Source organism: Leptonychotes weddellii, chromosome 2, assembly GCF_054177405.1.
Source record: "Leptonychotes weddellii isolate Sample4059 chromosome 2, ASM5417740v2, whole genome shotgun sequence".
Taxonomy (NCBI): domain Eukaryota; kingdom Metazoa; phylum Chordata; class Mammalia; order Carnivora; family Phocidae; genus Leptonychotes; species Leptonychotes weddellii.
In genome coordinates this window covers 24,908,277-24,934,099 of record NC_138370.1, presented here as the reverse complement: position 1 = coordinate 24,934,099, position 25,823 = coordinate 24,908,277, and the positions used below count along the sequence as shown (strand labels likewise).

General features: G+C 39.5%; 2 protein-coding genes across 9 annotated transcripts in view; both read right to left on the bottom strand.

Annotated features, from left to right (window-relative positions):
* The window catches only part of NRG1 (neuregulin 1), a 953,340-nt gene that overhangs the window by 91,408 nt on the left and 836,109 nt on the right, over positions 1-25,823 (bottom strand). For 5 of the 8 annotated variants that reach the window (XM_006734435.3, XM_031029355.2, XM_006734438.3 and 2 more), the window contains exon 1: positions 23,601-24,421. The exons of the other annotated variants lie outside the window; for them this stretch is intronic. In XM_006734435.3, coding sequence (XP_006734498.1) covers positions 23,601-24,267 — 667 coding nt within the window. In that variant the 5' untranslated portion in view covers positions 24,268-24,421. Of the gene's footprint in view, positions 1-23,600; positions 24,422-25,823 lie in introns of those variants that run through there. 8 annotated transcript variants of the gene reach the window in all.
* Positions 24,578-24,905, bottom strand: LOC145717851 (uncharacterized). Its single transcript, XM_081808853.1, has one exon. The coding sequence runs from the start codon at positions 24,757-24,759 to the stop codon at positions 24,583-24,585; it is 177 nt and encodes a 58-aa protein (XP_081664979.1). The 5' UTR covers positions 24,760-24,905; the 3' UTR covers positions 24,578-24,582.

Sequence of the window (25,823 nt, the reverse complement as noted above, 5' to 3'; positions counted from 1 at the left end):
TACTTGTTAGGTGCTATCATTCACTGTATAAGTATCATTTAATCTATTCAACTGTTGATAAGCTAGAAGGCTTTAGAACATCAGATTCTATTATAACTCTACTCAGCGAGGTCTTACCTGATAAACTGATAAACTCTATCATCTATCCCCTCTTATAATAGTGCCACATCTATATTACAATGATTAATTTAATTGGAAACTTTATGAAGCTTTGAAAGGGATTTTACTTTACAGAGTATGTATGATTCATGATCAATTCACATAGGCTAGATCGGTGATATCTGCTCGGTTGCTGAGATCATTTGGCTGCTTTAAAATAATTTGCTTTGTGGTCTGACACTGAACAGTTTAAAAGATATGTTTAGGGTCTGTTATTTGTTTTAATTATATGTGCAAATGCTATGGTCATATTGGGTGCTTATTCAATTTTAACTTTTAAGTTCAGTGAGAATAATTTGCACATCCTTGTTTTATAAAGCAAATAACTTATCATTTGAGGCTAGTTAAAAAAGGGGGGGAAAAGAGTTCTATTTACAGCGTATAAAGAGGGGAGAACATGGGCATCAGGAATCCTTGGGTACTTTGCCAGCTCTTTTCACTAGCTTCTCTGGGCTAACTACCTCGGAGAGCATAATAATCATAATTACAATAATCATATTAAGAGCTGTTATTATGGTTATTATTTGAATGAGGATAACAGAAGAGTGGTGCTGTGAAGGTCAATATTACAAGATGTTTTTTGATGTTCAGATGAAAGACAATATGTAAGTAAAGAAAACGTGTTTTTAATTTAAAAAATGCACTATGCATATGTAAATTAATCTTTTGGCTACATAAATATCCATTCTAAAATACACTGCGACTCATTTAACCAATAAATGGTGGACATTTGGATTTGTTTACAGAGTGCGGCTGTTATAAACAGTAACAGAAATGTGGAGTAATTGGTTTAAACTAGGATTTGGGGGTTCCAAGCATTGCTAGTGTTTTTCATGTGAGATATTCTGACAGTGAAGGAAGACAGAATAGCAGAATCATGAGATCAATATTAAGAAAAAGAAGGTGTTATAAGTAGTGAGTAAAAAATTTGATAAAAAAAAGCAGGAGATGAAAATCACATATTGGACAAGGGTCAGAAAGAATGATTCTGATTTCAAGGCAAGCAGAGGGAGGGTTAATTCAGAAAGAAGATGATAAGATGGGGCACCTGGGTGGCACAGTTGGCTAAGCCTTTGACTTTTGGTTTCGGCTCAGGTCCCGATCTCAGGGTCTTGAGATCAAGCCCTGGGTTGGGCTCTGTGCTCAGCGTGGCTTGGGACTCTCTCTCCCTCTCTCCCTCTCCCCTCTGTCCACCCCCTCCCTGCCCCCACTAGCATCAGCACCATGTGTGCGCTCTCTAAAGTAAATAAATAAATCTTGAAAAAAAAAAAAAAAAAGAAATGACAAGATATCTTTGTCAAGTACAATTTGGTGCCAAAAGGGTGTTTGGAAAAGTAACATGGGAACCTATCTTTTCTTTCTTGCTTCAAGTGTATACGAATCACATAAACATGTTTATGTCACATTAGTTTGTTTTTTATTAAATTAACTAACCAAAGTGTTGTTTAATTAAAAGCTCTTTAAACTTCTTTATTGAACGATTTCAGAAAGTCCACCTTAAAACACTCACTCTTTAGGAATCTGTGAAATGTTGATAGTATTAGTTCCTGCTTTTAGAATTTTTATATTTAGTCAAAACAGAAAAAAGATATTAAGAAATTGGTGTGTGTGTGTATGCTACTTAACATTTTTAAGCATTTTGAGATGAAAATCATCTTATTATGAAAATGACCATATTCCATATATTCCATTTGAGCTTATTTAATTAAGGCATGGTTTTCCCTGTAGTGTAGACCAAAAATTATCCCCAGGGAACCCCTAACCCGCCCCTCTCATTTGTTATGAGAGCTCTCTGATGCAAGATACCTGGAACAAAGAAGTCCCTCATCAAATGAGCTTTTGCATTTCCGGATAAGGCCCCACATGTCAATCCTTGCAGAAGGAATCCTGAGACAGAATTCATTGTAATATGATGAGGAGGAACAAAGGAACAGGTAAGGGAAAGCAAAAATAATCCCTGGCCTCTGCTACTGAGCTCCCTTCCAATATCCACTAGTCAAAACAGTTAACCTAGAACCATCCAAGGCTGATATCTCTTTTTAATTTGCTTAAGAATAAAGTGGCACGAAAATAAACCCAAATGAACACACTACTCAGGAGAGAAGGAACAATAATTAAATAAGGAGTTTCCTGAGTGCACTGTGACTGCTATTCTCCCCAGCTACCCCAGTTCCTGGGGCTACCACAGAAAGCCTGGCCGAGGCTGTCCTCCTCCCTGTGCCTTGTATGATTTGAAGCCAAGCATGGAACCTCTGTGGGCCTCCACCCTCTCATGGCTGAGACAGCGTTGGTCAGAGTTCTCTCCCTCAGCAAATGCTCCCTGAGCCTTCTCTCTGTGCTACAACGTAACAGATGTCAAAGTACTTCAATATTTTTAAGATGTCACCCCTACAATTTTAACTTTGATAAGCTCATTGATCATTCTCTGCAGGACATTTGCAATTTCTAATACCTAGATATGGTTTCCTGTCTTCAGGGAGGTCAAGTTTTGACAGGAGTGTGAGGAGAGAGGCAGGAACGGGTTGGCAGATAACAATGGAATAATTCCAAAAATACCACTAAGAGCCCTTCCAGCTACTTTCTTCGGAGCATGCAGAGGGAAGGAGAGGCCTGAGGAACTAGCTGAAGAAGAGTAAGGAAAAGGTGTAGATTTCATTTGGAAGCATTGTTTTAAAGTTTTTATTTAAATTCCAGCTAATTAACATACAGTTTAATATCAGTTTCAGGTGAGTCAACACTTCCATACAACACCTGGTGCTCATCACAAGTGCCCTCCCTAAACCCCATCACCTGTTTCACCCATCCGCCCCCCCACCCACCTCCCCTCTGGTAACCATCAGTTTGTTCTCTAGAGATAAGAGTCTGTTTCTTGGTTTACCTCTCTCTGTTTCCCCCTCCCCCATTGCTCATTTGTTTTGTTTCTTAAATTCCACAAAAAAAGTGGTACACACACACACACACACACACCGGAATATTACTCAGCCATAAAAAAAAAAAAAAATGAAATCTTGCCATTTGCAACAACATGGATGAAGCTAGAGAGTATTACGGTAAGCAAAATAAGTCAGTCAGAGAAAGACAAATACCATATGGAAGCATTTTTTGTTGGCTCAAAATCGAATGAATGTACAGCTTTCAACCCTGCCTCTCTACTTGGCCCTCAAGATGGAAGGCAGTTCAACCTCCCACTCCCCTTGCCTCACACTTAGCTATACCTGCACTTGGTCAAATGGCCAAAGCAGCTGAGGTCTGTGCTGGAGTCCTATGTAATTAGTACCGCCACGCAGAAGAGCAGGAACTTCAACAATGGTTTAATTAAACAAGAAGATCCTTCAAAATCAACAGGAATACTTGATGCCATAATAAATCAAACAGAAAGGCTCAGGTGTTTGAAAATTTAATGATGTAAAAATGCTCATAATATAATATTAAATTTTTAAAAGCAAGATATAGAATCGAATATGCAGCTAGATATAATTTCGACACATATACATAAGTCCGTGGGATAGGAATGAGAGACATTGGAAAGTATTATGTATCGTTTTCTTTCTCTTGCAGTTTTCACTTTTCCAACCCACTCTAATAAATATAAGAATGGCACAAACAATAAACAATATCTCTAAATGGCAGGCTTTAGGTTTCCACCTGGCTAGGACAATCACACTTCACTGTTTTAGGACATGCCATGAGGCAAAACTATGGCTCTTGAAAGGCCTGACCTGGTAAGACCAACTTCAATCATTTCTCCAAAGTAAGTAATGAGATACTTTTTAACCAAATGTCAGATGAACTGTAATATTTTAAAGAAATCCATTCAAAACCACTCTATTAACTCAAATGTCAGTACACGGCAGAGAAAAGCTGCTTAACTCGAAATGCTGGACTCCAATCTGACTTTACCGATCTGATCTACTTCTTTCTGGAGTTAGCCCTTGGATTGCAAACATCCTGAACAATTCAAAATAAATGTAGCCTTCAGCATTCTTGGTGATTTTCTTCTTCTGGTGTCCAAATGAAACGTTTCTATATTGACAGAATGTGGAATTTACTAAGCTACAGCACTCTTTCGTTATTTCCTTTTGGGCCTGGTGGGAGGGTCAGAGTGGACCGCAGCAAGAAGGAAACACCAAAAGATGTTTGTCAAACCCTTAACACATCTGGGACATTATCAACAAGTCCAAATCAATACAATTGGCAAAAATGTCATGTGGTATACACGCTTTATTCTACCTTTCGCTTCCTCCCCTTTTTCCCCTATAATGTTCATGTTGGCCTCTTATCAACCCCATCCTCATCGTGAGTGAGAAATAGATAATGACCATCGAGAACAATATAAAATAGACAGTATGACGACAGGGATATTTTGAGGCTGCAGCAAGTAATTCCCAGAAAGGATTCAGTTGTCAAAACACCCCTTGAGTTTCTGTATACATCAGTGTTACACTCTGCCTTGGAAGCCTCATATACTTTATTTTCTTATAAATACCTTTATGTAACATACTCTGTCAAAGATTATTAAGGAAAGAATTCTATTCCACATAACCCCTCAAAAATTGTTCATTAAATGAAAGGAAAACAGAAAGAGTACTTTATTTATTGAAGTTGGATCCACACTGATTATAATAATGAAGCTTACTGGTACCAGGATGTCTTCTCTTTTTTTCTACTTCTAAAGTTGTAGGTGCTCAGAGTCAGTCATGTCTACAGAGAAGCAGACACCTCCTATTTCCTCAAAACAATAGGAATCTTAGAGTATAGAAATTAAACAGAAAACGGATTGTTTTGTTCCGGAAACTAACTAACTAACTAACTAAACTATGAGACTAATGCTTGGCATAATTAATTATGCCAATATATGATCTGTGGTTTTTACTATGTCTCCGGCATGTGTAACGTGAGAAACAGTCCCAACAATGCCGGGTGAGGCAGCTGTGTGGGGAAGCTGGTCACCTAGGAGTCTCTCCAATGAGAATACTCATTCTACAGGTCAGCTTCAGTTGGCACACTGCCACGGAGACCAACCCAACCCTGACACTTCAACCACCTACATTCATATTTTTCTGATTGAGACCCATTAGTGATCTAAACTGGATTATCTCCCTGAGCTCAGCTGGAGGAAACACTCTGCTGCCAATTCAAAGCACAATACATCTTACCAGGATATCCTGGCTAGGACTCTTCCCAGGTATTAAATAGTTGAGACCTTCAACAAAGACCTCATATTTCAAAGGAGCGGCAAAGGAGCAGGATGGGCGTCCTTACTTCTTTCTTACCATCATCATCAACTATGGGAAAATGTCATAAGACCCTTTTTATAAAACACTCAAAGAGACATAATGCCCTTTGCAACTGATAACCTGTTTGAAATAGTCTCATGCGTCAGTCATCAACATCAATCAGCCACTTTTAATGATTAAGGATGAGAGACGATCTTACAAATGATCAAACGGTAAGGAAAGAAGAAACAAGTGCATTCTAAGTCTTCAGTTTAAAGCATCTTTCGAGCAAGCACTTACTGTTTCTTCACCAATCCACAGTGCTATGAGAAGCAGGGATAGTTTTAATACGTGGTAAGGAAATCACACTTACCAGGATGTTTCCCTAGGAAATTCTACTTTTCACAAATTTGACTAAATTCATAAAAAAAAAATCATTCCGTTGTTTTGATCTCCACACCCTACATGAACAAAAACAGACTAAGTAACAACCACCTAGAGTTTGGGTGGCGGCACAAATTCCTTCTGCATTAAGTCAGTTCAAGGCAAACTAGAAGTGATACAATAGGGACACAGAACCAATCCCTCATTTTTTTCCCTTGAAAACTATAAAATGTTTCCATTTGCAAGTTTGAAAATGTTGTTTCCATTTGCAAGTTTGAAACCAAAGGCAAAAGTCAACGGACCTAAATTGAATCCTTCTCTGCACTGTTCCTAGAGGGATTTCTCACTTGGGGTTACTGGTGATTTCCATTTCTTCTCCTGGAAGCGGGGCACAAGAGGGCAGACTTTGAAATGATCTCCACCGCACATTCACCTGATCATGTGACTTTCAAGTCTGCGACTTTCAAGTCTGCGACGGAGTGCTCCTGAGCTTGCTAAGTGTACATGCCTGACATGCATTAAGGGGAAGTATGCAGAACTAAATCCTACTTTCTAAGCAAAATGGAGAAATCCAACTTTCTCTTTAAACTACTGCTTTGGATACTTAGGAATTTTGGTGCAAAACTAAAATAACTGTTTACAAAAGAAACCTAAGATCAAGATCAGACTGCGGGCAAAAAAGAATAGAAACTGGAATTTTTTAAATCACCGAATGAATCTTAATTCAACTGGGAATGCATCTTTGGATAGAAAATATTACATATTCTAATCACCTTAAAACAGACTCAACTTCTTACTCAATTTTTTCTTGTTATACATTGTTTTAATCACTGCAAGTATTTTCATTCTACTTTCTTTATTCTGATTCTAAAAAATAATAACTTCTTAATAATATTAACTTAGGAAGCACTTCTTTAAATACACAACTAAGTAAGGAAGTATTTCCAACATTAACTACTTACATCTATAGCATGTGATGTTTAATAAACCTCCAATATCAATGGCTTGTTTCTGAGCAGTGCTAGCAAAAACTATATTGCCTCTTTCCATTTATAAGATTTGAAAAACCGAATAAATGCACCAACATATTGATTGCCTCTTTAATCTTGAAATATTCCTTTCCCTAGAACATAGTACATATATCACTAAAATTACATGTATGAAAGAGCTACAAATTGAGAATGTCATTATTAATACTCTGCCAAAATCTTCTAATAACTGCAGTACTTCAGAGTTCATATTTTGAACAAACTGAAGGAACTAACTTGCAGAATTTAATGAATATACTGCTTTGCTTGAATATTCCATGAAAACAGAAAAAAAATTCATGGTGATTTTGTAGGAATACTGTTTTCTACAGGCTTTTGGTAATAATTTTATTATTATAAGCTGAAAATTCAACCATAGCATCACTAACATAAAAGAATTTGTTATGCAAGTAGTATGCTATGAATATACTACACAGAGACCATATACTAGATTGGGTAACTACAAATTCAATATGTAATTTCCATATCAAAAGAAATCTCAGCACATAAATTACTGATGCTTATTAAAGAGGGTAGATACCCAAAGGATTCTGATTTATCAGCAACAATGAATAATGTCAATAAAAAGTAAATAAAAATGCCTTTAAGTTCTATATTCTATCAATTTTATTTTTTATACAATACCAAAAGAAGAAGAATTATTTAATTGAGTGGCTCCGTCAGGAAGAAGCAATGAATGCTTCCTGGAAATTGGAGCCCAAGTCACTTCCTATCATAAATCTACTAATTCTGTACACTAGTAAAGACTTAATAGGACACAATAAATATGCACCAAATAAATGCATGAACTTGTCATTCAGAAGTTCCTTAATTTAACAACCACTAAATACCACTAAGTCACTAATGTGTGCAGAATCATTTCCTTCCTTCCACACATTGAATTAGTCCTGTGGAATTCTTTCTCCTTAGTCTAATACCTGTTCTTTCCTTCCCACTGCCTCTCTTGCCATTCAGATTCTCATCATCATCATTTCCCATTCAGTTAAAGTCGGGGCCATTGGTTTCTTCTGCTCCATCAGTTTCTTCTAAAAGAGGGACAGCAGTAGTATCCAGCTTGTGGGTTTTTTTTGGGGGGGGGGCGGGGTTGGATAACACACATAAAATACTGAGTACATAATGCATGCTTCATAAATGCTAGCTATCCATGAGTCCCTTCATACCAAACTGGTCTACTTGTCATGTGCCCATCATGCCCATTTTGCTCTTGGCTCTTCTCCTCTAATGCCTTTCCTTTCACCTAAACTACCTGCACCCATGAGAACTGTACGTACCTTTCAATGCTCACCTCTAGATGTCTTTGCCTAGACCAAGCTCTTAGAGGGCAGAAACCAGCTCTATCAATCTCTTTTAACCCCACCACCCTGAACGCAGGGCCTTCTAGCTAGGAAGTGCTTAACACGTTTCTCTAGGTATGGAGAGGTAAACAAAAGCAAATAGGAGACCACCTCTCTTAGGACATAAAACACACACAACTGAAACGATTAAATAATTATATAAGAGGATGGATGTTTGAGTACACACATGAGTATTAAAGGTGTTAAGGGCTGCTGGAAAGGAAGAAGAGTTTAATGATGACCGTAATATATAGGAGATGTCTCAAAAAAAGGAGAACTTGAACAAGACCTTGCCTAGTGGGTAAAATTGTGGTGTAGCAGAGGACAGGGATGTAGGGATGTAAAGAGACTACAGGCACACGCTGAGTAGAGGACTGCATATTTGAGACATGTGTGACCACCACCTTGGCCAGTGAAGGGGGCTTCACACAATCTGCAGTGCTGGAAAATAAGGAAAATAAAGTGGATTGTCTAGGACTTTTATGATTACTCCTGTCTTGAAAACTGCCTTTTGTCCATTTCACTGCTTATGTACTTCCCCCCAAAAGTGAAGTAGAGAGAGCAGGTATTCAGTGAAACAAGAAACAGTTGACACCTTGTTAGCTTGAAGAGGAATTTGAGACCAAGGATCTTCTACTATTTGTGTTGTATCTTTTCATAAGAAACACAGAAAATTAAGAGCTTAATGGAGAAGCAAAAAATTCTATATGAGACACACAAGTACTTCCATTTAATAATCATATAGCACTTACTATATGCACTGTGTGCACCATCTATACAAGGACAAAAGAAATCCTTGATCTTGAGGAATAGAGGCATGTAGGTAATACGTAAACAGGGCATGTGGGAAATCGGTGGAAAATATTGGATTCTGCAAAAGCCCAGAGGAGGGTACTTAGTTCATTTTAGGAATAGAGGGAACCTAAGATGAGTGGACTCCTGAAATAAAGTTTCAAAGATCCCCAAGGGTGAGCTGTAAAAGGGATGGGGTAATTTGCTCCCAGGAAAAGGGAATAACTTGAACAGAATGTGAACACAGAACAACAAAGTTAGTTAAAAGGAACTCATAAAAAGAGGAATTATAAATTGGTTTGTTGGACGCCTATGCAACATCCCTCAGGGCTTAATTCCATCACATGTAATGGGTTCTGGATGGGGTTACAAGGCATTCTAGCCAGATGTCACAGATTCCACTGTAACTCTTCCTCTGCATTTATAAGGATCTTTGGTAGTACATAATTGTATTGATTTTATAGGGGACTTTCAGGCATGTCTTCTTCTATTGTTACCAGGAGATAATGTCCACAGTTCTAATTCTGGCAAGCACCTTGACTTACTTGACGTCGATGAAATGGGGAGACTGAGCCAAATGATCTTCAGTTCTTCTCCACCAGACTTCCTTCATCTCAGGTGATGATAACCTCATCCCTTCAACTGCTCAGTCTGAAATCATCCTTGACTTCTCTCACATCCTTTCTCCAACCCATGATTAACTCATTCTAAATCTATCTTCAAAATACATTCAGAATCCAATAATCCAATAAAGTCTTTAAACCCCACTCCTAGAACTCCTACAACCCTGTCTGGATTACAGCAACGTCTCCTCATTGGTCCTGCCGCTCCTACCACGATCCCTCTCCCTGAAGTTTAACATCTCTTCAGTGATCCCTTTGAAACCTAAGGCATGTTGAGTCCCATTGCTGCTCAAAAGTCTGCAATGATTCTCCATCCCCAGCTAGTGGAGAGCCACCCTTTCTCCGGCAGCATGCCAGGTCTCCTCACTTCCCTGATATCAGCTCTTACTCTCTCCAATCACTAAGCTCAAGCCACACTGGTCTTCTGTTTCTCCTCCCTGTCCCAGGATGCCAGCAAGCATCTCAGGCTTTTGCACTGGCTTTTTCTTCTGCCTGGAACATTCTCCCTCCATATATCCACATGAAACTCTCTTACCTCTTTCCATCTTTCATTAACTGTTACCTTCTTGATGCAGCCTACACTGATCATTCTACTTATGCTGGCTATTTTTCATACAACTTACCTCCTTCTAAAATAGTACCGGATTTACTTAGTTATTATTCTTTCATCTGTTTTCTGCTCTTAGAAGATAAACTCCTGGAATAAAGCTTATTGAGTAGGCATTCAATAAAGAATATGAAGACAGGGAAAAAAAAAATGAAGTTCTTCCAGCTCTAAAAAACTGATCTATTTTATTAAAAGTAGCAAGAGATATTGCAAAAAGCACAATAAGGCGACATCCCCATCTTTTAGACCAGTCTCTGTTTCTTATTAACTATGAAGATATGTAAAGCCCAATCATTTCACACTTTTGGATGTTGGATTCCTCAGGAGGAAAGTAAAATATCTTGATCAGCCTATCTATAATAGCTCTTACATCTTTAAAATGTCAATGATTCTGCTGTGATCCTGTTTAATAAAATTCAGATACTTCCAAACCATCATTATATCATAATGGACAGCACCAATCCTCACATTAATTTATTGGCTACATCTGGATAACGAATAGACTTCTGCCTTGCTAAAATGATAGCATTATGGCATTCAAAACTTCTGCAATTGTTCTCCACCAGCTAAGGGGAATTCTTTGTCTCCTTGTGGACCTGCACACCAATATATACACAGGAATAGATTTAATTATGCACGCACGTGACTCTCCACAGCAGTATCAGTTGAGGGCATCTCGCTGGTGAGGAGGACTTTCTCTCTGAAACCATCTCAACCATGTAGCTCTATTTCTGCTGGACAAGTAGACCGATGATTATCCCTCTCAGCTCTCCTTCTAATTGCTGAGAATAATGCAGATACGACAGGAGCACAAAATACACAGAGGAAAAACCACACCAACAAACCAAACCAAAATGGTAGCATATCCACATCTTTGTCAATATGTCCCTGGAAACTCCTGTCCCTTTCTTCAAGCCTGTTATAGCAATAGCAAGGAATCAAATTTGGAATTCAAGGAAATGTAATTTAATTTAACAAACTGCACAGTAACGGTGGCTCATGCTTACGTAGCACTTATGTGCCTGGTACTATTCCCAGTGCTTTATGTCCATTAACTTATTTGATCCTCATAAAAACCCATGAGGGAAGTACAGTTATCGCCACCATTTCAAATACAAGGAAACTGGGACACAGACAGTCTATATAAATTCCACTGTCACACAGCCAGGGACAGAGCTTGGATTCAAACCCATACAATCTGGATCCAGTGTGTGCCCTTAATCACTACACTACCACGAAATGAAATTCCTCGTCGCCTAAATGTGACTTTTTCTAAGAAAATGTATATATTGCTATATATAAGCTTCACAAATCATATTTTAAAGTGTTCAGAATCATGTTTTCGTAAAGTTTGTAAGGACTGAACTCTCTATTGAATTTCTCCAAATTAAAATTCCAGAAATGTAAGGTCATTTTCTTCCTTCCTGTGCTGCATAACCAAGTCACTCTTGGTGTACCTCAATTTTTATTCCCAACATAAGCAAATGGGACACCTACTTCAGACAAAATATTTTTTTCTAGACATTGTACAGGCCACAAAAATGAATCAGCTGTAACTCATTAACTTCTCAGTCCAGTGTAAGTGTTAGGCACGTATCCAAATAACAGCATCACAAGTGAGAATGGGGTAAGTACCTTGATGAGACACAAACAATGTGCTATGGGGCTCTAGAGGAGGAAAGGGTCCACATCTGATTTGGAAGGTGAGTCCTGAGGCCTGAGCAGAATTAGGTAAGGTAGAGACTGTGGGAAGTGAACATTTTTGGTACAGGCAATAGAATGAGCAAAGAGTGGAGGAGAGAAATAAAATAATATTCCAGGTAGAGTCCCACGTGGCTAGAGCATGGTCCATATGGTTTGTAGTGGGGAGGGGACAGCTGGAGTTGGCCTACATAGGAAGCTTGGGGTCCTGCTATGACAGGACCTTGGATACCAGAGCAGAATTTATGTGATAAAATAAGTGTTTTCTAAATACTTGCTATGGTGAACTCAAGAAATGAAAATGAAACGAAAGCAATTTCTCAAATCAATTTTGCAACAGATCCAATAAAGCACATTGACTAACTGTGTAGAGTTCACATGTTCAAAAAGTAATATCCTATTAGGTACTATAATCAATGTCTAAAGATTTATTAACCCCAATCTACGTACTACGAAAGGAGTAACAAGTGAACAAGTAAGATATACAAATTAAACTTAGGCCCTCTAAATCTAAGCACCCAGAGAACCTCTCCATCTGTCATTCACCTTGTCATCCTGAACTCTGCTGATCCAGAACACAGGAAGGAGTCAGGTTTGATAAGCAAAACATATGTCACCAAAGCTTATGCTCTTTCTCAAGAAAAGAACCTTTCTCAGAGACATATTATCTTTTATATAAATGTTTAACCTGCTGAGAACTTGATTTACAAACCCCATAGAAGATCAGAACTGTGAATTAAAAGAAGTATGAAAAACTATTTCATTAATATATACTGATTGCAAAGTGACTTGATAGAGGAAAGCACAAAATATATGAAAATATCATCAAAATTTTCTGGTTCTGTGTGATCACTGGCAACAAGTTTAAAATCTTTGAGCCTGTTTCTCTGTGCTAAAAGATTTAGTTTCCATTGTTTCTATGATGCCTAAAGCTTTGAAACTATCATTATGATTATGCAATAAGCCAACACACATTCAAAATATATACCACTCTTGGGTTAGAATTCCTAATATAACTCAATATGACCTAATAAGATGACAGTATTCAAGAAACTTATAACATAACCCACTATATCCTCAAGATATCATAGTACCCAACATTATGAAGATCCTATATTGGATAAATCCCACTTAACAAGTAGCCTAGATTATTAAAAGATTTCAATCCAAAAGGGAGAAAATCAATGTTTCATGGTGATAAATCATTAGCTATTTAGAAAACTCAACAATTTCCCAAAGATTTTTGAGAGGAAGACTTATGTATTGATAATAATGTTTTTATGTATAGGTAGGGGATATGTAGGTCCTTGACTATGACTAACATAGTCAACATGAAATGGAACTCAGTGGGCAGGGGTTAAGTTCAATATCTCCCTATTGGCATTGAAACAGAAAGATAAGAAGACTACAGTAATTATTTTATATAATGCTTTTGTTTAGTATGTAAACCAAAGTCTTCGCAGAGTATATATTATTTTTTTCTCTTCTCTTTGAAAAATCATAAGCATTATTTGATGGGAAAATCCAGCTTGCTTTAAGGATTATAGTCTGGAAAGATCAGAGTTGTAACACTGAATGTTGCCACTAATCATTCTTAAGATTTGCTTTGTAGGCAAGACTTAGCGTCATGTTAACAATCAATGGTTACTGATTCCTTTTGCTCCCAGAAGAGCAAGCAATTATGACCCAGGAAGCTCCACTAAGCGATTACAAACAAATGCTAACAAGAGTTCAATTCCACTGTCCTTAGATCATTCCATTTATTTATGGAGCTTTTATTGCATGATACCAACATATTTCATGAAACAAATACTTCCTGTTACTTAGCAAAGGAAGAGGCAACACTGAAAGTCATCAGGCAAATCATGGTCAAATCTGCGGTTAAGGTCTCACTTCACTCACTCCAACAACCCATCCCATGAGAAACCACAGGTCTGGGCCATCTGCTCCATAACCTCTGATTTTCCAGGACACTGGCGTCAGAACAGGGTAGGAGAACGGTACAGTGAGCTTAGTGGAAAAATAATGGCAGGGTATGAACAGCGGAGTAAAGAGAAAAGTAACCCCAGGATAGCAAGTAAGAAAGAAAGAAAGGGAGGGAGAAGAGAGGGGAACTGGAGAAATAAAATCATAGCAACATTTGACATGAACATAAGTACAAAAAGTTAAGACTTGAGAGTCCTAGTGTCATCTTTTTCCTTCCTAATTAAGTTCTCTTTCTCATGGCAACGGTCATTGTCTTCTGTGTTATTCTCATCTGCCTTCCAAATGGCTATGAATATATGGACATTTGGCTTACTTTTAAATTATGAATTTTTAAAATAAAATAAGTTATGGAGGAGAGGGTTCTTTTTGTATTAGGGAATTACACGAATATAAAATTCTATACTAATTTTTGCTTAGAATAGAGTTGATAAATTTCCCCTTTGGCAAGGATAAATGGCACCTCAAGAAAGGCAATTCAAACACTCAAGTGCTTATCGCTGAAGATGTGCATAGTAAATCAGCTCTCATCTTGTCACACCATGTTCATGATGAAAAAGAAAAGCTGCTTTACTCTAGGAAGTTTTCCATTATATTTCATCACATTTTATTGGGTCAATCAGCTTATTTTTACGCTCAGTCAGAACAACCTATACCCAGGTAAACTCTGCCTGCAATTGTTATCACATATTTCCCCCTTAAAAGCCTCACTGCTCCAATATTGATTCAGAGTCCCACTTCTGCAGTCAATCTAATAAACTTGAGTTAATAACAATCAAGATGACCAAAGCAGAAAAGTTTTCACATAATTCTAGGTCAACATTAATGAATAAATGAAAACACATATATCACACTGGTCATTATACATTTTGTAAATGATAAGCTCTCATAAATTATAACAAAAAAAATTAAAGTCCCTTAAGTGCATATACCCAGAACAGCACTACTGGTTTTTGGGGTTTTTTTTTGTTTTGTTTTTTTGTAGAATTGTGACCAGTAATCCAGCTTATAAGATTTCATTTCAAATTCATTGCAATAGAATCTCCAGTACATTTTTAAGATAAAATTCTCTACTTCTGTAACAATATATTTTTCTTTTTTACCTTTTACAAGCCTTTAGGAATTAGATACGGAACTAGAGTTGTTTTTTTTTTAAGCACTGAAATCTTTTCCTCTGCACTTTAAATGCTTTTATTTATCCAGTTTTATCTATTAAGTAATCATCAAAGCATCTTCTCTTTGATTTGGAATATTATCTGTATAAATTATAGATATATAAATTCAAAGCATATATAATATTTATATTCTAGATATAATATCTTCAAACAAATTAAAAGAACTCCAATATTTGAATTCGCTCAATGATTGCATGTAAATTCTTATTTCCATGAGTTTTGTGAAATGGTGAAAAAGGCTTAATTCCTTTCTTTTGGTGTCTGGAAATCTCAGTTTACAATAGTGAAAAGAGTTAGGTGAATACAATTTTCATTTAGATCAAGAAGGGTTCATCCCATGCCCTACATCTAAACGATATTAGATTCCTTTTCATTTTCCCAATCTTCCCATAGATTATGCTTCCTTGACAAACACAACTTTAGTCAACCTCTGTCTTTTCCTCTTTTACAAGTAACTCCTTATCATTGTACCCATAGGAAAGCCCATTACACCATAAATTTTGAACATTACCCTAAGAATAATAATTTATATATTCCAGGGGCACCTGGGTGGCTCAGTTGGTTAAGCGTCTGTCTTCGGCTCAGCTCATGATCTCGGGGTCCTGGGATCAAGCCCTGCATCAGGCTCTCTGCTCTGCAGAGAACCTGCTTTTCCCTCTCCTTCTGCCCCTCCCCCTGCTTGTGCTCTCTCTCACCCTCTTTCTCTTGAATGAATAGGTAAAATCTTTGAAAAAAATAATTTATATATTCCAGCCAATTTTTATGGGGGGAAAAAAATCACTCTTTTTATGGCAGTAGGGTTCAAGAAATTGTAAAGTTCCATATCAGTCTAAGACAAAACAAATTAATTCACCTTTTAAGACTGCCTATAATTTATTCCTAAGAATGTTAACACTCATGAATACATGTACATATGAACCCTGATAGAGAGGAGGAAAAAGAAAGAAGTTAATACTCCTTTAAAAAAAAAAGATTTATTTATTTGAGAGAGAGAGAGAGTGCATGTGTGCATGAGTGAGCAGGGTAAGGGGCAAAAGGAGAGGGAGAGAGAGAATCTCAAGCAGACTCCCCACTGAGTGTGGAGCCTGATGCGGGGCTGGATCTCACAACCTGGAGATCATAACCTGAGCCGAAACCAAGAATCGATGCTCAACTGACTGAGCCACCCAGGTGCCCCAAGAAATTAATACTTCTTAAACTCTGTGCTAATATGAAGTATTTTTCTCACATAGAGTAACTTATGTTGTCCTTAAAACAATCCTGTGAGAGTTTTAAGTATTAATTATCCCCATTTCTTTAGATGTAAATTCTAAATCTCAAATGGTGAAGTGATTTGCTTAAGGTCATATCTAGCTTATAAGTGGTAGAGCTGGGACTTGATGCCAAAGTTTCCAGTATAATTTCCACTTCACTATGATGTCTCTTCAACTCTTACCTTAGTTCTAAGTTTTTCATAAACTTCCCCAAACTCCTACCTAAACTTAACTCTCCAACTGTTACAAAACCACTCTGTTAAGATCAAAGGAGGAAAAGAATAAAGTAAAGAAGAGAATCAAGAGCAGAATGAGGGACAAAATTGGTACTGGTTTCATATTTACTATGGTTTAGTCCTGAGAGTTGGTGTTTTCCAGTATCTCATTTAATCACCCAAACAGATCCAAGAGATGCATACTACTACCCTCAAATATAAATGGGGAAACAGATTCAGAGGGATGATCTAACTTGCTCGAAGCCATGGGAAAGGCAGGTAGGATTAGAACTCAAGTCTGCCCAACTGGAAAGCTAATGCTTTGGGACAAGAAACTGAGAGAATCAGAGTTGTAAGAGGCCTGAGAGGGAAATATATTTAATAAGTTACTTGAAACATGAATCTGCCTCAAATGTGTTATTGCTTAAATATTTCCACGTAGAAGAAACTAAATTCTTTCTGAATACACATTTCATTTGGAATAACTTCGACTGTGAAAAGATTCTCCCATACACCGTGTTGTTGGGAGAGCTATGTCCATCCAATCTCCACTCCAGAGGGGGTGTCCTATACTGATCAAAATCATACACGTAAAATTCTCTTCTCTAAAGAGAACATCTGAGATGGAGTAAGAGAATTTACTAATTAGGATTTACATAATTAACAGGAAAAGCAAAGCCATTTAGATTAAGATAATATATGCTGTTTGAATAAAAATGTTAAAGACAGTTTGGAAAAGAAAAGCAAGGTGTAGTGAAAACCAGGATCATTCCAGTTTATTCTCAGCACTCACATGAATTAGCTGGAGTGACCTTGGATAAGTCACTTCACTTCTCCAGATTTTAATTTCCTCACTTTGGAAGTCACTCAGATAATCTTAACATATGTTCCACATGTAAAATTCTATGATTACAGAATATCAATTACATTATTCGCAAACAATCTTGGAATGCTTACACATACACACACAACAGTGGATTAAATTCACTTCAGCAAACATGGCAACAAGGTTTGAGGTGATAAGGATTAACTTTATCCCCTTCTCCTCAATCACTCTTCATTTGAATGGTACACGAACCCAAGTTTTCATTCATTTTGAGAACTAATACCTTAATAGCAGACACTAGCCTTTCTCTGGGTAGTGAAACTAAAAAATCCTTGGGAGTGTTTTAATATTCTTGTTCTATAAGCCAAAACAATAAATGGAAACTATGACCAAGAAATAAAAATGAAAATATTTATAGCTGTTTCAGCTTTCTAGAATCTGAAAATAATCTTACCATATTTACATGCTAGAAGAATTATGTAGATATTTTTCATTTTAAAGTGCTCCTAGAGACTAGACAGAGACTACTTTCCCAATCGCTTCAATGGTTTGCTTAAACAGTGTCTTACAGGCCAAACATGAATCATCTCAAGTTACTCAGCTTGTTGGTAGCAGGTGGGACCGATGGGACTTTAAAATAAAGAACATTTAAGTTAAAGGCAAGTGTTAAGCATTCAACAGCTAGAGGAGAGGAATATACCAGGGGAGGGACAGAAGTGGTCATCAAAATGTGAAAAAAACAAAGGTAAAGAGAAGAAATGCTGCATTCAGAGAGTTATATGTATAATTAAGTAAAGAAATACCTCAAGTGGATTCAAACTGTGCAATAGATTCTTCAAATTTATTAGAACATAAGCTCTATGAGGGCAAGAACTTTTACTGTTTTTCATTGCCATAAAGTCCATCTAGAACAGTGCCTGCCACCGTAGTAGGTGCTTAATATGCATTCACTGAATGAAGAGAAAGAGGAAATAACAGAAGAAAATTGTTGACATATAAAAATAATAAAAATGGAGGGGCGCCTGGGTGGCTCAGTTGGTTGGGCAACTGCCTTCGGCTCGGGTCATGATCCCGGAGTCCTGAGATCGAGTCCCGCGTCGGGCTCCCGGCTCGGCGGGGAGCCTGCTTCTCCCTCTGACCCTCTCCCCTCTCATGCTGTTTCTCTCTCTCTCTCTCTTTCTCTCAAATAAATAAATGAATAAAATCTTAAAAAAAAAATTAAAAAAAAAATAATAAAAATGGAAACATGGCCATAAGAGTAGACATGGTATAGCTTATGGCTGACTAGAAAGCTCGAACAGATTCACTAGATGAGAGTTATGTTCTAGCTCTCAGCGGCTCCAAGCTCAACTTTCGACAAGTCATAACTTTCTTATGACTCAGTTTCTCAATCTATAAAATATCTTTCTTTACACTTTAAAAGGATCCTGTGAGGTGAGAGGAAAAGGAAAAGGGAAGGAGGAAGAACAGTGATATATGGCTTGGGACATAATGAGGTTCTGGGAAAGCAGAAATGCTGATTCGTATAAACGTGCAGAAGAGTCAGCAGAGAAACCCGTGTGAATCACAATATGGAAAAGAAGAGGGAGCGATCCGGAAGAGGGACAAAAGTTTGAATTAACTGTGCCAATAAGAAACAAGTATATTGTCCTAGAGACATATTTTTGTATGTGTGTTTGTAATAAGTATAAATACCATTCAGTATTACGATGCAATAAAGTATGTGAAAAGATCAGTGAAGATGCTTTAGTAGTTTAGGATGCAATGAAATATTGATAAATAAAGGCAAAGTGGCATCATTAGAAAAATAAAGGATGATTTAAGAGATAACTGGGTGGGTGGGAAGGCAGAGGAAGGAAGAACACCGATCTAGGGATCATCAAGGAACAAGGAGGAACGGGGTGGGGGGGGTGCAGTGCAGGCAAGAGGTGAGCCGCAGAGACATCTGCTTGATGCCAGCAAAGAGCCCACTCTGGAAAACCCGATCTGTTTCAACAGCGAGCTAGACACTGTATGGATGATCAAATAAAAAGGGAAAAGACTAGCACTACTGAAAATTTAATAAAAGCGAAACAAAAAGGCGGGAAGGAAACCGAATTTTAATAGTATGAACTATACATGCTTGATCAGTGGTCCCACTTGACATATGTTCCTGTCCGTTGGATGCCACTGAAGCCACCAGAGTTGGTCTCCAGCTCTTTTCTCTCTGGACCAGGGAAAAGCTGACAGGAGAAAAGAGCCAAGTGTGGGTTTAAATTCTGGTGGCCAGGACACTACTCTGTGTTCTACTATTTTGGATTTCACTAAACCTTTCAGAATGTTGTGAATTTTTGTAAAAGAATGTCACTACATCTTTCAGAGCCCGGGTTTCCTCACCAGTGAATTTATCAAATTATTTGGTTTCAGTCGAGGATCTTTCACTTTCTCCCAGTTTTTAATGTCTTGGGCTTTAAACAAGTTTGGGTTAAAGTGGAGAAAAGTTATCTGAAATCACCACTCTGAAATACCCACAAGTACAGTTGCAAGGAACTAGAAGAATTTCTTGCGCTTAAAATAAATGTCACTTTTAAATTGAAAGGAAGAAATCCTTTGGTATATTTAATTAATCACGTTGAGCTTTCGCAAATGGTGGTGATTCCTATTGTCACTGTGGTAACAATGGTTTGCCATGCAACCCAGTACAGAGAGACTTAAGACAAAGCAAAACAAATCTGGCCTAAGATGAAAATACTAATACACTCTTACACTACAGAGTCTGTTGTCAAGCAGGCTCTCCCATCCAGAAATACATTTTCTTCCAAGATGGCACTACGGTTCCCTGTGACAATTTAATTAATCAGCTCTTTTTATAGTAATCTAAGTTTGCAATCTCCTGGAATCAGTTCTTTCCATACAAACAGAGGTTAAGATAAATTTTAAAGCCTAGGCAAAGAAAACAAATTAATGGTTCAAGTATTTTGTGCCCCAGTGAGAAATAAAAACTTAACCATTACCATGGCAAATAAAAACGTGGTAGTGGGAAGCCACTAACACACACAGAAAAACTTTAAATTAAAAAAAAAAAGTATATATACATTTTCCAATCCTGCATTAGATCTCTTGAGCTCTAGATGTATGCATAGATTAATCTAGTGAAAACATGAAATTATATTACCTTATGAGAAAATGCCCATTTTAGAAAACCTGATGTAACCACTATTCTTACAGGCAATTTAAAATGTTATACATTGCCTTTTATTACAATAAAGCCAAAGAATGTTTTAACTTTAAAAGAGTCGGTGGGAAGGGGAGTAATTCCAGTGTTTATAGAATAAAAGCCTAATAATACTAGAAGGTAGATTGGTTGGGGAATAATGGAGCAGACACAATTACTAGGATTGTCTCTGTTCCACTCTCTCAGGCTCCAGGATAAAGAAGAATCAATTAGCCCTCCACAGACTATGACCTTGAAGGATACAGCTCTGTGCATAATATGCTGAATATGCTCAGACAGATAGGAAAGGGAGAATAACATCTTGAAACCACTGAGGAGCATGTTTCAGATACGATAATGCCGTCTTAAGATGCATACCACCACAGCGTAGCTCATGTCAAAAACACACATGACGAAAGGAACGCTCTTGTTCTTCCTGGGACTAAGCAGTACTTTCTGAGTTGAAGGGAAAAAAAGTGAACGAGGTTACAAAATGACAGTCTGACTCCAAGCTTTTTTTTTTCCTTGCTTTCCTTTAGTGCATGGTTACAAGCTTTTTAAACAACAAAGCAACCACTCATAGGAGTGTCTGAAAGCAAAGCTCCCTGGACCAATCTCCCATCCCTCTCCCCCCCAAAAATAGACTCCTAATTTTTAGGATATTAGTGTTTTTGTTGTTTTCAGGCACTAGGCGGAAAAAAATTAACACAGAGTTTCCCACACAGAAAACCCATAGGCTGTAAAGTGTCAAGCACCGTCTACGTCTAACTTTTCAGGAGAAAACTACTTCTCATACTGCTTTTCCAGGCTGATCTCCAACGCACTTCAAAATGCTGCAGCTGTGTCTCTGGCCAGAACTGGCCACTGCGATGCTTTTAGGCCGCAATAAATCTTTTCCACTCAATGCAAATGCCAGAAAATCAATGCCCAAGCTCAAAAATAAAGAGAAGAGAAACTATATGGAATGCATACCCTAGGAAAACACTTAGTAGAAGAATTTACCTTCAAAAATAATTTCTCAAAAAGTCACAACATACTTTTTGACATGGTCCTAGATTAGGAAAAGGTAACTGGATGGTTCTTTGTTTGCTTCCCCACCGCCCCCAAAGGTGACAAAATTACAGACTTTACTTGAAGAGTTGTTGTTTTTCTTTCCCCCCCAAAGGGTCCTCTTTCTTTTTCTGGACAACTAAACCTCTTTGGGCACATTTTAATTAAAGACAAGTTTCAAGCGATAAAGACAAAGAAGTAACCTTGTCTTCACGGTGAATTTTGCTTCTCTTTGCAGGATCTGTACTTGCTTTTTATAGCCTGTCATTTCATCTGGGTATTATTTCCCGGTCACTTTGCCAGGTGGGAAGAGGCGATGAATGCAGTGATGTCTGTCAGACCTTTAATGATGCTTCAGGGATTTGATAAAGATACAAAGCAGTGTCTGCAGAAAGGAGGTTCTTTCCTAATTACACCTGAAAAACAAGCCTCTCGCTCTCTTTTTTAATCTTTGCCACTGAAACTGCTGTGTATGAAACGATCTTGAATCACAAGCACAAATCAAGTTTTCTGTGTTTCTCTACCACACGGCTCTCCCTCATTCGCAACATAATGTCTGGAAAAGATATTCTTTATTCTTCCTTAGCATCCAGAGGGAAACAGAAGGGGTGAGTATTTCATCACGGAACTCTTACCCTCAACTCTAAGAGATTTTACACACGTTATTAAGAACGAAATCCTCTCATCTTTCACTTTTTTCTACTAAGGGAATATTCATCAATGGTAGAAAGTGGTAGAAGACAGAGAGATGAAAATAAATCAGAAACATTTATAAAAAAGAAGCTAGAGGAGAGGCGCCTGGGTGACTCAGATGGTTGAACGTCTGCTTTGGCTCAGGTCATGGTTCCAGGGTCCTGGGATCGAGCCCCACGTCCGGCTCCCTGCTCAGCGGGGAGCCTGCTTCTCCCTCTCCCTCTGCCTTTCCCGCTGCTCATGCTCTCTTTTCTCTCTGTATCTCTGTGTCTCGAATGAATAAATTAAAAAAAAATCTTAAAAAAAAAAAAAAGAAGCAGCTAGAGGAAACTCCTCCCTCTCTACTGGCATTTGGAGCAATCTGACTAGTCATGGTTTCATTCCTGTCAACTTTCCATTGTAAAAGCATCGCGGGGCCCCAGTCGGAACAGGAGCACATTGTTCTGTACTGTTTTAAGAGCGTGGGCTCTCCTCACTCACAGGTTATTAAACTGCGCGGCTGCCGGGCAAAAAATGACACGTCTGGGAAAAAAAACAAAAAAAAAAACAAAACAAAAACGATGTGCCTTCCTAATGGATCTTGTACTTTTTAATGACTGCCAAGGAAGCTCTTTAAACATTTGATTACAGAAGACAAAACTAACTTGGGAAAATCCCTTCATGCAGACTTTGTGCTGCATCCTGAAAAAAATAAAGCTGCCCCTCACCAGTGCTCAGGAGCCTAAATGACAATCTGGGCAGGACAGGGAGAGCCCGCCGCCGCTGGGGGCTGAGCACGGTGACTGCGCTATCAGGAAGAACCAATTATAAGAGAAATGTGGTGAGAGCAGAGAGCAGTGAAGGGAACAGGAAGAAGGGATGGAGGCAGATACCAGGTGGTGTGGGGCTGCTGGGAGGCCAAGGGGAACCGAAGGGTGAGGAGGGGTGAGGGAAGGCTACATGGGAACGAGAGACGCGAAACCACACTCGCCGCTCTATGGAAGTCACACTCATATAAAACAGAAAGGATGCTCTGCTGTCTTAATTTTTTAAAAAGTGTTAGAAATCAATGGAACTGCAGTGACATTCAAGCACGACTCGCAGATGCTCAAGCTGGGGGTGTCCCCCCACCCCAGCCCGTGAACAATCTGGCTGGAGGGAACGCTGCTTCACACCAGCGGTTTGCAAGATCATTTTACTCATCTCTTCACGGCCACCCCAAGTGTTCCAGTCACATGATGCGCTTCAACAAAACCATGCAATTAAAATAGAAGAAGACAAGGAAACAGCTCCCTGCGCTAGAGAACGCCTTTTGGCGCCTCAAGCCCACCCCTTTCCATTATTCATCACCTCTCTCTCTCTACTTACAAAGTTTAGGAGCAGTTTGGAGATTAGTTTCTGTTGTTTGTGGCTGAGTTGCTGACTTGGGTGTTCTCACCTCGGGGTTCCGTGTGGGGAAAGGGAAGGATGGTGCGGTGGACGGCAGGAAAGAAAAAGCAAAAATACGATTCTTCGGGGTGGGTACCGCTGCAGGTTGGGAGGACACAACAGCATTGTCAACTTGCAGTGTAACTTGAACCTCAGTTTCAGATGGAGCCCTAGAGACAGGTGAAGTGTATGCCTCAGATGCTACCCACACAGCTGAGGCAGCAGTTGGATCCAGAGAAATAATAGGGTCCTGGCCTAACCCCCCAGGGTCAAGGTGAGTAGGAGAGTCATACTCAAATATCTTGTCCACGAACACCCACTTGAGGCCGGCAATGCAGAGGCAGAGGCTGACTAGACAAGCCAGAATGGGGACAATGCAGATTTTCTCTGAGTTGAGGCAACCTCTCAGGCGCTCGGCTTCCAGGCACACACAGCAGGGAGCTGCCAGGCCCACGAGTCCGGGGGTTCTCCCATCTTCAGTCTGGGTCTCTGGCATGTCTTCTGCTGCCGGAAGCCCATCAAGAGATGGGTCTGCACTCAGCTGAGTGGAGGGGCTGGAGGACCTCTCAGCAGCTCCCTCGGACATGTCTGGGGAATAAATCTCCATCGGCTCACCTCCAGAAGGCCTGGCCTCTCTCACGGTCCATTACCATGCAGAGCCCCCCCCAACCAAATGATGCAGCATCTTACAGGGGGAAATCGATAAGTCTTCCAAGTCCAAGGCCATTATCAAAAGCAAGAGGAGTTCAGGAGGCAGGAAGGAGGAAAAAAAGCCTCTAGCAACTACCAAATACAAGTATATTGTAATTCGTGATGGCTGTTTCTGGGCCACTTTTGCAGTTCTTTCAAATGCTTCTCTGAACCATCCCGGCTGGTCAAGAGGACTGGGGCCAAAACCGAAACCGAGCCGAGGGTTGGTCAATTAGGTAAACCAGTAGCCCAAACTGAAAGGCATGTTTCTCACCTCGAGCATCTGAAGCTGCTGTCTGCTTAGATGGAGAAAGCAACTGTCATGCAGGAGAAGTAAAAGCAAAAGCAGGACCAGCGGCGGCGGCGGCGGCGGCGGGAAGAGAGGCAGCAGGGCCAGTAGCAACAGCATCCTGTTGTGTTAACGCGACGGCTGGAAGAGGCTGAATCATTATAGAGCAGCAGGTGCCTGCCCTGCGAGCATCACTGCAAACAGGGTCATGGCAGAGGGATCCGAAGGGAAGAGTGCGGCCCCGGAGGGGCGGTGACTCCCCTCCCCGCCCTACCTCCACCCCCACCCCCCAGCCACTCCTCTTTGTCCTTCTGGAGCGCTCATTCACTTTCTCCCTCTGCGGCTCGCTCGGCCCTGCTTCATAGTCTCTTTCTCTTCCTTTCCCCTCCTCATCCAAAGACGTTCTCTCTCCCTCTCTCCCTTTCCCTCTCTCTCTCTCTCTCTTTCTCCTCCCTCCTCCCTCTGTCCGTACTCCAGAGCTGCTGGATGCTCTGAGTAAAATCAGTACACCCAGCAACGCAGGACTGCCAGTGACTTCCTATTTTATCCAATTAGAAGGAATAAAGGCCATCAAATCAAAGAGAAGCAGGCAGGCACCAGTTTAAGCTCAGTCCCCATGGCCCCCACCCCGCTTCTTCCCTTTCTCTTTTTCTCTCCACAAGAAGCGGCCCCCGTTTTCCACCCCCACCTTGCTCGCTTCCAGTCTTGCCGGCTCTCTTTCCTTCACCCACTGTTGGGTCAGAAAAAGCCAGCGATCGATGCTAGCAATCTAACAAAGCTGGGATGGGGCGGGGGATGTAGGTGGGACCTTATGGGTTGGACCTGAGGCTTGGCAAAGTCTGATATCTGATTCCTCCCTAGAGAGGTAAGCTTTTCAACAGCAATTTCTTCTTGCCTGCCGCTGAGAGATAGCATTCCTTCCCCTGCCCTCTAATAAGTTTTGCTCACCAAGAGGACTGGTATTACCTGATCTTCAACCAACAGTTAGAACATTTTTTTCCGAACCATGGACAGCTCTGCCTTCAGCCCTGTTCCCGACGATCCTGTAAGACTTTGCAATACCCAGGGTGAAGCGATGTTGGAGGAGGGGTGCTAGGCAAGGGGAGATGTGTTCACGTAGCCCCACTCTGGTCCCACTTATATTTCCATTTCCTCTTCCCACCCGCAGCAGTCCGAGACTAATG

Excerpts from the sequence above, each read along its gene's own strand:
- LOC145717851 (XM_081808853.1), bottom strand. The coding sequence starts at position 24,759 with ATGCTGTTGCTACTGGCCCTGCTGCCTCTCTTCCCGCCGCCGCCGCCG.